A 12,260-nucleotide genomic window follows, 5' to 3' on the forward strand; every position below is an offset into this window, starting at 1 on the left:
GCAGACTCAGTGCAAATGCATTGTTTTCTGGATGACACAACACAATACAACACACTAATTGCTAATGAGTTTCAGTCCAGAGGAACAGTCAGTTCAACAAAAAATGCCCCAAATGTATTTTAAGTACTGGGTCACAAAACTACTCCTGTGCCACACTGCTTGACAATATAATCACAGGCAAACAATGAAGACAAACAATGACTTCAGCAGATCAGGGAAAAAAATAAATTAATTAAAAAAGAACCATGCTTTATCAGGATTTACCCTAAGACTCAGAGTTTTCTTTTATTAAAAAGTGCCTCTGTTTAGCAGATTCTGTTCAGTTGTCTTAGAAAATTGCCTCCATATAAATTGAACCATTAAAATTATTTCTGAATTACTAAGAAAGTTCATCCTAACTCTCAAATCCATATTGATGATATTAAACACATTTCAACATGCCTCTAAAAAGGAGTTTGATATCAGAACTAATGCCTCAATGCAATAAAGAGAGGTGAAGACACGAAATATTTGCAGGGATATGTGAGAAAACTGTTTATGAAGGTCAACCAGTACCTTTATTGAACATCCTAACTTTGAGATGAAGAAGATGCTTCAGAACAGCTATCATTACTGAACTATTACTTTAACAACAATAAGGTGGCTTTTCTCTCAAACATATGGTGGTCAGGTTTTCTGTTTGTTCATCTGGGATTTTTGTGATGACAAGGAAGATCACAGACAAAGTGAGGTAGGTTGTTTTCTCCTGAGCATCCACTGTGTCACTATACCACTTTCAGTACTAAGTCAAATTTCTACTCCCTATCTGCACACACTTTTGTCTTCCACTGCACTCTTTGTGCATCACACTAGTTCCTTTCATGGAGATTCTTATGAATTTTCTGTTCGTGCTCTACTTCTAGTATACAGAAAAGGAAGATGGCCAGTTGTCTCCTACAAGCACTTAAGATCCACTATACTTTGTAATGAAGGTATTTTCCAATAACAATGGCTCACAAAGGGAAAAAATTCAGTCACACATTCTGGGTCAAGTCTAGATTCCATGAAGGACAGAAAGCTGTCCTGAAGGACAAAGATCACATATCTTGGTTTAGTTCCGATTGCTTCCTTTGAACAGATTAATGTGAAACTTCGGAAATGAGGACTGCAAAATCCTCAGTGCAAAACAAATACAAATGCTAAAGCTGCTTTCTATTCAAGGCTTAGAAGAAAAGCATGCCTGTTAAAAAAAATAACAAATCAAAAAATTAAGAAAAAACAAGACCATGCTTGATATCAAACAGTACCCCTCCTTTAACAAAACACAGATGATCTCATCACTGTCGATTTTCCAGCAAAGAGAATACACAATCAGAGCCTGGCTCTATTCAAGCTATTCAGGTACTTATATGAACAAGCCCTCCTTTACAGTGTCTGCATTCAGAGACATATATTTCATTACTTCATTTTATTTACTTAAGTCAATCCGATTTTTTTCTAATGGTCAGCCACAAACAACAAAGAACTGTTCCACCTAACCAAAACTAATGAGGAAAACAGCATAAACATAAAAAAAATAAAAATAAAAAAGTCTGAAAAAAATAAACAATGCATTTTTCTCATTAAAAAAAAAAAGTCAGAAATGTTTCCAGTACAGAAATAAGACAGAGAGACCCAACTGTCTACAGCCAGCACCCAGGCCATGCAACTCTATCAGTGGAGACTAGGTCTCAAGGTGACCAATAAGCCTCATCCAAGCTGCCATCTGTTGGTCTGAAAAGAGAAGTATTTTGCAGGAAGGTTTGGATTCTGAAGGCACAGAAATTTACTCCGCACGGTGTATTTAGCCAGCTATGCAACTTCCTCTAGCCTAAATTGTATAAAGACACTAATCATCTACAGGAGGCCCTTTTTACCAACTCAATTGATTTTCAATGGTATTGAATATGGGAAGTGTCTTCTGGGGACAGTCAACAACTGATAAAAATTAATAATTATCCTTTCAGCATTGAGCATGATAGAGGATGGGGCAATTGGGAGTTAAGGGACTGATGGCAGAGCAATCTGGACACACAGATGGTGCTACTTGTTCTATGTTGTCTGTGAATCATTGTATACTTAAAGAGATCGAGTCGGCGCTAGCAGTGTTTTTAGATTCATCACTAGTGACCTCAGAAGCCCAAATAAAGTTTTCAAAGCAACGAGTTTTTTTCACTTCACCATACATTGGGTGCATACACCCACATGCAAATCTGTAAATACAAGTCAAATTTAACTCACAGTAAAGGCTTCTCATTCCTATTTGTTTGCTTTGGAAACAACAGAAGCATTTTTCCCAATTCCATCATGCTATCTTCTAATGGTTCAAATATGAGAGAGTAAAGAAATAATTATAATTTTGTCATCATTTGCATATCTAAATATTGTCTGTAGCAATCAAATTTACTACTAAATAAAGGATCAGCAGAGAAAGAAAGGAGCACATTTTACAGCAATATGTTCAGCGTTTAAATTCTATATCACAACTGACTTCTTTTTTAAACAGATACATATTCATCAACCAGCATACCATCATACAACGTAACTTAAGATCTAATGACTTGTCTAATAAATACAAGCCACCTTTTTCACCTTTTTAAATAAACAAGGAATGTGTTTTTACGTGAAATACAATTGTGACAACTTGGTATATAAGGTAGTTGTAAAGGAAATGCCTGAATCAGTGATTGAGCACTAGGTGGGAAGGCAGGGCCAACCCAGGGGAGCTCAGGTGTGTGCAATGTACCTGAGTGACTAGACGGGGAGGAGCCAGGATCCACCCCTTCCCAGACCTCATTGGCAGTAGAGGTAAGGGTATCTTGCTGGAGATCTCTGCTTGCTTGAGGTCTTCAGGAGGTAAGCAGGGTTTTTTCTTTATTTCTGTGTCTATGGCTGTTGATTTGAGCAAGTCCTTACCTGCTATAGCCTAGAACCTTGCTACTCCACTGTCATTGTGCTTTCCATCATGTTACAGTTCATGTTTACTACTTGGACACGCTGACATATAATAATTTTACTTCATAAAATGTTCTAATTTATATGAATTAATTCACTTTCCATTCCTGAGGGGAGGAAGAGACTGACGTGCCAAGGAAGCCATATAGAGTATCTCAGTAGAAATTTAATAGAATAAATCCTTTGAATTACTCTTGAAGAATTTAGGCAGTTCTAATACAGAAGTAACTTTTTTCCAATGCCGGGCCAATTCTAATTTTCTCCTATCATGCCACAGATCTGCCCTAGCACTGCAATTTAGGAAGGAGCTGAACAGTATCTCCAATAAAGTGGAGAAGTGTATAACAGATCAAGAGGATGTTCAGTCCCACAGGGCTAACTGGAACATCAGTTTATTTGAAATATTAGTAACTGCCTAAAGTTACATAAACTATGAGTAAAATAGATTAAATCAGGAGACAAAATCATGATGCAAGGAGGCTGTAGAACTCCTGAGAGAATTACAACATGAAGATAAATGTTGTAAAAGCCTTGAGAAGTTTGAAGGGCAAAAGCCTCCCTTGAATGTGTTTTTTTTCTTACCTTCTATAAGAAAATTGAGTCTGTTGACCCAAATTTTTCTTAAATTGTTGCTAAAAAATTACTGCTAATAAAAAAAACAGTAACTCAGGGTAAAAAGTTCATCTCTAACTGTTTAGGAGTACTGCTTTTTATTACTCACTACTTAGAGAGTGGAAGGCAACCAATAAAATTCTCAGTAGAACTCAACACTCTCACCTAGCTTGCAAGTCATCTTATTTTCCATCTCTAAGTAGCACAATGCATTGTCAAATTAGTTTCTCCCTTGCTTCAACTGGCAATTTACTGTATCAATCTTCTTAAGTATTTAAAAATTAGCGTTAAAAATCCCTATTCAGATTCCTTTAAATAAAAGCGAAGCACAGACAGCATTGTCTCACAACAATGGAGTTATTCACATATCTACTTTCAACAGCTACATCTGGAACAAAAGCCTCCTGAATGCAGAATATATTCTTAAGTTATCTGCAGCCAGGTGGAGCAGAGATGTATCTTTCTTCTTGTAGTGCTGTACAAAAAAAGGCATAGTGTCTTTAACAGATAAAATTTTGCTCAATAACAAAGGCTGATTTATTAAACATAAGAAATACCATTGCTGAGTGATAGCCAATGATTTACACAGCTTCTAATTCCTGGATAGCACCGAAGCTTATTAGCTCCCATTTTGTCCAGGTCATAAAGGCAGTGTATTTTAGATGGCATGGAAAGGATGACACCACTGCATCGCTGTCTAACCTCCAATCAGAAAGCTATGGATGTTATTGTCATATGGTTATACAATATCCCAGTGAGATTCTGAAAAGATGATAGCTAAAGGGGTAAAAATTACAGGAAGGTAAAAGTTCTGAAGATTGAGGGGCTTGCTGACCTAATACAGGTATTGAAAAACTCCTGTTTAAAGATTCCACAGGAAAGCTAAACAATATAAGCTTTGGGTGAGAGTGAAGAATTATTTATCCAAGATGTACATTTTTTTGAGGTATAGAAGAAATATTGTCAGGTTGAAGTATCAATAGGTGACAGACTGGAACAAACTGATCATTAGAGGAGCAAGTCAGCCACATCAGCTGCTTATATGCTGAGAGGATTTTAATGTGGTGGTAAATTTTAATGTATCTTAGCACTTGAGACACCTGTGTCTTGATAGCCAGAGGGCAGTAAACATTGCCAGAAGCACTAGAGGTGATATGGCACAAGCAAAGAAGCTTTATTCCAGTTTAGCATCTTCTACAAACTACATCACAACTGAATATACATAGGAATGAGGCTTCCCTGCAGCTAAACTGCAATGGTACTTGTTAGATTAAAGCATTAAAACGTGCTATAATCTCCAAGACAAACTCATTGTATTAACAAATAGAACTTGTGAATGAGCTGTAAGTCAAAGATCAACACACAGCTCTGGCAAAAATAAGCAGCAGTTCCTACTGTAACAGCTCCCAAAGAGAAGCTGCGTTGTGCTGTCAAAGAAAATTGTTTTCTTGTCATTTCTGATATTTCTACGTACACGGGCACGTAATACATAGATTCCACTTTTTGGAGTGTGTGCACAGAAAAAGGATATTATATGGGAACTTTGTCCAACTTTTCAGCTAAATAACCAAGTAGCTCTACTTTACATTGCATTCTGCAATGAAAAATGCAGCTATAGAATTTCTACTGAAAATTTTATGAACCTGTTTAAAAAAAATACATATATTCAAGGAATTAAATCTGTCTACATTCCAAGACTCCTTCTATTACATTACTTTCTATCCTGAAGAAAAGCAGGAACAATGAGACCAGCAGAGGTTTCTGCACTCTCTTTCTGCATGGAATTCTATGTATAATCCATACATAATTTTAAATATTGGCCTGTTGAAGATCTATATGTGCAATAAATTTAATATGCAAAAACCTGGAGAAATGTCTACAGTGACAAAGCTGGTACCTTTGTTCAGCACTTATCGGTAGAAATGTTTCATCTTTAGTTTTATTAATTGTCATTAAACTTAACATCACTCATACTACAATGTATGAAGAGTGCCTTAAAGAAGCAGAGTCTGTAATATTTGCGCTTTCTACAGGTCATGAATAACACCTGAATTACAGTCACCACCACCAAGGTAGAAGCTCAGATTTCACTCAGCAGCAAAGGTAAGAGGTCAAGTCATCCGCTTCTACACTGGAAGTCTTTTTTTTTTATATATATATATAGTATGAAGCTGATAGGAAATAAGAAAATAAACACAGCTGAAGCATGATTCTAATTTAGAGATAGAAAAAAATAGATGAAATACTCCCAGTGGAATAAGAATGAAGCATTTTTTGAGGGATAGATGGAGGAAGATGGTCTCTGACAAGCTAAGCCCATTGTGGGGTTCTATTGAATGCGATACTGATAGTTTTCAAAGACTCACACTAGAAATTGAGACTTCCTTACAATTATCCTTTACCAATTAAGAGGCAGAAAGTTTATTTCACAGCAATAACCCCTTTTTCCTTATCTTTAATTCAGAAGCTTGGTCTACTTCAAAGCTGTTTTCATTGAACCTGTTTTACTATTATATTCCATAACGTGTACAGCAAAGACTAATACCTAAGTGTGCATGCTCAAAATGTATTTCTGGAAAATCATAACTGATAAGTGTTTAATAGGTAGGACAGTATGGTGAAAACTAATGTATGTCATGTATAAATTCAAAGTGATTTCTCAACTTTGTCCAAAACATTGCTTCTGGTAGATATATATAGAATGTCAGTGTCATGGTTTGCTAGTAAGGAATTTGTTAATGGGACCACGCTTCACATAAAACTGTTTCATACTAAGTACCAGTGCCCTACATGTAGCTAAACATGGTACTTTCTAATAAAAATGTAGTTGATCATAGATGACTATTAGCTGGGAGATTTTATTGGCTTTTAATTAATGACAAAAAAAAAAAATCCAGAATATAGCCCAGAGTAGTCTATAAAAGCACAGTAGTGTGTAGTGTTTTCAAAAGAAAACTTCATTGCAAAAGCTGTTGTTCAGTAAACATCAAGATCCTATCATCTTGCTAAATAATGCAACATTTCTGCCTGCAAAAGTACAGCAAAGCTACCTTAATTGTGCTGAGCTACACAGTTAAAATTGCAAACAAAAAAGCTTCGTATCTTACACTTAGTATAATTTGTGCCTAACCACTACAACTAACTACAAAGAAGCCATTCAGATGCATATTCTCTATACTTCCCACTGTAGACAATTGCTTTGCTCCCCTCATGGTGTAGTCTTATCCTATTACCCAAAATTCAGACAATTCTGCAAGTAAAAAGAACTGTCTACAGAATTATAGCAGAAAAGTGGCCAAGGTAACATATGAAGACATTGGAGGCAAATAAAACGATGACAAAAATGTTTGTGTAACCAAAGGCGTGGACATAAAAGGATCCTAACTTTATACAGTCTATCCCTTAATATTTCAGTGCCTAACGTTTCATTTAAAAAAAAAAACACACTACATTGATTATTAAGTGCAGGACACCAATGAATGAAAATTGTAACAGTGATCTCTTGCACTACGAGGCTTGGTTTTATTTTATAAATATCAGAAAAAGCCTGATTTTTTTTTCTTTTTCCCTGCCAAATTCATATCAGTTTATTGCTTTTCCTTCTGGCTTGATGCTCTGCACCCTTACTGTATTTCTGTGAAGCTGTTTATTACACATGGTTATTACCCAAAAGTAAAGCAACCATTATCTTTGGAGAATCAATATAAAATTTCAGGCTGTCTTTCAAATATATCCCTTTATCTTCCTATGGATTTTTGTCTCCAGGTGGGCTTACTACAGCTTTTTCTACTCAAAAGGAATTTGGTGGCATGTTGCTGTTTGAAACTATTATCCAATTTGAAAGTAATACGTAACAACTTCAGGAACTGAGATAAAAGAATCTGTAGGTCAACTAAATGAAACCCAAGCTGATACAGAGCATAAAAAAATAAAACAAATCATTAGGACAAAGATGACAAACCATGTGTATCAACACGGATAGAGGAAGGAGAGAAAATTACACAACCATTTTTCCCAACAGTGTTCTAACAGAATACCTGTGCCATCTATCTGTACTTCTGTACAAGGAATAACAGATCTTACTCTGTAATCAGTGAGCTTTTTCATGCATAGTTTTATCACTTTTGCCAACTCTAGATTATCAACGCATTCGTACTTATAAACAAAAATGATTATAAATCTCCAAGTCTAAGAATTTTGCACATAAGTGCTATCCAGAGGAGTCTTACCTGGTACCGAGGATTGGTTCCCCCAGGGCTCCCAAAGCAGAGTAGTCCATGCCATAAAAATTCAGCCCTAGAAGTATTTTATTTCTCCATTTTGAATCAGGATCCAATACTTGAACGCAGGCTCGTACCCAGGGCAGTGGGGAATTTGGACCGGGTCTGTTGAGTCAGTAAAAAAATCAAACAAGCTGTGAGAGAGAGTACATATTCATCCTTGTTAGCCTTTGCTTTTGGACTACTGTAATTGTAAAGAGAAAACTACTAAACACAAGAAAACAGTGAAGGTTAACCTACAATCCTACAAAGGCTCTATCTGTGTTCCTAGATGGCTTGAACTACTAATGCACAGAACGTGCCTGCCCCACTCAACTTGGTCATTCATTTCTGAGGTGAAGAGGCATGAAACTTCTTACAGGAGATTTCCTCCTAGCACATTTTCTCTGTCATTGGGCTTGGCATAATGCCCGCAGAACACTTCAAAAATCTGTAGAACTTCAGTTTTTTTCAATACTATCCCCATACTGTATTACTAGCATAATACTGTACTGTATACTAGCATTATACACTGGGACAAAATCTACCATTTACTTGTAGAAAGAACTATAAAAGCAATGACTGGTAAGCAATACAGGTTTCGATGACTGCCTAACACTTGTATGCTACTTCAACTTGAAGCCCTAACCAGACAATTGCCTATTAACAGCAAAAAGCTATGTAAATGAACAACAGTAGTACCAGAATACTCAGTGTAGTTGAGCTGTCCCATATAGAGTATCAGGCTTTCAAGCTAATTCTCTCCCTGTCTCATCAGGGAGGATAGCAACAAGTTTTACTGTAAAAATTCAATAACATGAAAAAAGTAAAAGCATGTTCTAGTCTTATAAATATCAACATCAACTACTTTGCTAATTATCTGCCTCAAAGCCTTCACAGGAACAGTGGCATTAGGACCATGTGCTCATACAGTGCAGAAATTTTGCTTTATGTATTATCTTGTATTTAATACTCAAACCAATCAAAGCTAATTCAAAAGAAAGAGATTTAAACTATTTCGAATTCTTTTTTTTTTCCAATCCCTTCTCAGAAACTTTATTTCTCGGAAAATTTATTTCAAATGCCATGGATGTGTTAACTGAAGAATGCCTCCCTCACACTTAAAGTACAAAAAACCCAAACAGCTCCAAGCCAGATCTGAGTAGCTTAACGTAGCGGTGAAAGTAATGAGAGTGCCATAATAGATCATGTGATTTTAGCATGTCATAAAGCATGGTGAAGCTTCACTCTACAGGAAAGATAGTAGCCTTCATATAGCATGCATCTCTAAACACATCCAGGGTTCTAGATAGGTTTGAAAAGCCTACATGATAGTCCTTAGGATCTCATCTTCATAGATGTCAGGTTTACATAGAGGAAAGCTACAGTGGTTACCTCTATGCTGCTTATTCCATCAGTAGAGGGTAACAAATAACTCTTTCAATTTCAAATATGTTTCTTTTCCCTAGGGTGCTAGGCTTGATGATCTAGAGAAAGGGTCTGGGCAAAGAGATAACAGATAGGTAAGCTTAATAGAAAAGAAGTTTAGTCACTTTAGAAATAGATCTGTGTAGACATTATCAAAATGCTAGAATACTACAGGTGGCAGAGGTCTTAATGATGTAATACACACATTTGTACATCTGCCAGCTTACCACGTATGTGAATTCTGGACAGCCATACTGGAGCAAGATGCATACAGAACCACCCTGGAAGTCAAAGAGTATGCCTTTATCTACAATTTGGAGATGAAATGAGCCATACTTTTGGAGTATGATGATGACATTAAAGTCTGAGTTTAATAACCTCTCAATTCGATTGCTGTTCCACTTCCAAGATGTAAAAATCATAGGTTCCTGAAAATGAATGTTCACATACAAGAGTGGAGTCTAGTGCTGCTTTTTGGTTAGATCAGCTGGTTCATTGAGCTGCTGCACAACAGCTGTAGAAGTACAAAGGAGGAACCAGTAGAAGAATGTAAAAACATGTTTAACCATGATCACATCAGCAGTGCTGCCAAAACACAGCCCGCTCACTCATGAGGAAGCAGACAAGTAAGTTGTCAATTGTGCTTTAAAGCTAGTTTTTCCACAGTGACATGTACTGGGTTACTCTGTACCACTGTATAAAGCTGTGTCAAATAACTGGAAGTGAAAAATTCACCTGGAAACAAATGTCATAGTATCAATAAAAGAATAATTATTTAGCTCAGGTGCAAAGCCTTCTAAAATAGCATGCCAAGTCTTCACTGCAGCTATACACAATTTATTTGCTGATTCAAAACTCAACTTTTTTAATTACTAATCCAAAACTGTACAGTTAATTTTCACAGAGTGGATAGCGTGTATTATAAAAACCACAAACCTCATGTTGTAGATTTCATAAGGGTGTAAATGGGAATTGGTTACTACAGCTTTTTTTTTCTAGTGTTAGAGTCTTACCGTTGTGGAGTTGAGTAGTCATATGTCATAAGACTGAAGCTGTCTACTGCTGAGGCCAACTGATCAAATTCTTTCTTTGTGAACAGTCCTGGCTGGTTTGTCCTTTTAAAACAAATAAAAAATATATTATTTTCACGACTTGGCCGACATCTCTGCCCACAGTGCGTGGGTTGGAAGTAGATGACCTTTAAGATCCCTTCAAACCACAATTATTGTGATTCTATGAAATTGAATGAACCAATTCTGCCCCCAGTTTGAGGAAATACCACTCCATGGTATTCATCACACAAAGGTTTAGCTATGCTTTCAGTATACCTTTGTATGAAAACTGGAATGTTTAACCCCCTCTGCCTATTTTTTTTTAATTAAAAAAAGAAAAAACTTTTTTCATCATTTACAAAATCTAGCTTCATGAGGTGAGAGGGTATCTTTGGCAGTTTTGGACTCTTAAAAACTCTTGACTTTCTTCAACCATCCAACTCAACCAATTACAGCACACAGGTTCTGAATATGCTTCAAAGAGAATTCTAAACATCAAACTAGCAGTGCACAAAAGGAAGCCTTAAGCAGGAACCATAAGAAAGCCTTAAGTACGTGGCAAAGATGCAAGGATATTCATATCCTCAGCCAGAGGGCTCTGAGGCGCAGGCAAAGATACTGACTGCATGTTATCCTAAATTGCCTGGGAAAGCAGGGCTTGTAGGGGAACGCTACAAAGAAAAAAGTAGTTTAGCAGTTACAGCCCCTATAGGAATGCGTGGGGTTACTCTTGAGAGCAGAGGGGAAGATACTGAAAGGTTCACAACTTCCCAGGGATATTACTTTACCTAGAAATTAGCAGATGACCCCTATCTAGACAAACTACAGATTAGAGCCACTCACAGTCCAGCACAAATGTGAAAACCAAAAAGATGCTCAGTAACAGATGCAAGGAATAAAATGGGAAAAAAAATTGCTTTTTTTTCCCTTATCACTTTTGAATCAGTGCCTAAATTCTTCATCCAATGTTATGTGCTAAAGGGACCACCAGAGCATAACACAATTCATTTATCAGTTTTAAAGGGGCATTTTACAGGGTAGTTAACAGAGTATAGGCTATGAAGCGGGGCAGAATAAATCATTTAACATATCTGTCATAAGTGAGTAAAGCTTGAATGATATTTGCAAGTCAAGTCAGTGAATGAGACCAGATACGCTCTGGATTATGTAGCTCTAATTTGTACAAAGCATAGTGGCACTCTAGCAGGTTCAGGTTTTCAGAACCAGTGATATACCTGTCATATTAAAAAGAAATCCCAACCCTTTCTTTCTGAGGCTTTAATAAATTAAAATAAATGTTCTCTTCTGGAACCTGTTGGTGGACCATAATTTTTTTGATAGTTATCTGCTCGTGATTTGCTCCAACTGCAAGCTACAGCTGTTTTCCAAAATAAAGAAAATGAAGGACATTTTTGAAATAATGTCATGGCAACCTGGATGCCTGTAGGCAAAGCAATTCCCCAATGCAAACCCCAACAAAACACATTTTCAGTAAATTGGTTTTGATTACTCATGACGGCAAAAGCATAAAAAGTAATTATAATGTGCATTAGATATTACAGTGAGTTAGATTGTACTGTAGATTAAGCTGGGTAGTATTTTAATGAAACTTGGGTGTAGAGGGCAAGTAATGTATCCACTTTCTATATGAATTGTCAAGGAATGTGAAAAAATCAGGTTAAAATGGATACAGTCGTTGTTTTCTGCAAAGCAAGCTTATCACCAAGCTACTTTAACTACAAAGGACATCCATCTGAGAAATGAGGGCATAAATTTCTTAGAACAACTTAGAACAAACCTGGCAGCAGGAAATAGGCTTTGTCCTTTTACAGACAATACTTAAAAAAAGTATCTAAGGACAAAAACGAGTACTTTTGCACAGCTATTATTCCTCTAATTTAAGGTTTTCCAATCATTCTGATACTTAAATTAATCC

The 12,260-nt window shown here is 36.4% G+C and overlaps 1 protein-coding gene across 1 annotated transcript in view; it reads right to left on the reverse strand.

Moving 5' to 3' along the window:
• CHID1 (chitinase domain containing 1) overlaps window positions 1-12,260 on the reverse strand; it is a 97,618-nt gene that overhangs the window by 48,566 nt on the left and 36,792 nt on the right. The window contains exons 9-10 of the mRNA XM_065755138.1: window positions 10,286-10,387; window positions 7,815-7,970 (exon numbers count right to left, since the gene is read on the reverse strand). Of these exons, the coding sequence (XP_065611210.1) occupies window positions 7,815-7,970; window positions 10,286-10,387 (258 nt within the window). The remainder of the gene's footprint in view (window positions 1-7,814; window positions 7,971-10,285; window positions 10,388-12,260) is intronic.

Source organism: Cyrtonyx montezumae, unplaced genomic scaffold, assembly GCF_038088225.1.
Source record: "Cyrtonyx montezumae isolate F1298 unplaced genomic scaffold, pur_monq_1.0 scaffold_10, whole genome shotgun sequence".
NCBI classification, from domain to species: Eukaryota; Metazoa; Chordata; class Aves; order Galliformes; family Odontophoridae; genus Cyrtonyx; species Cyrtonyx montezumae.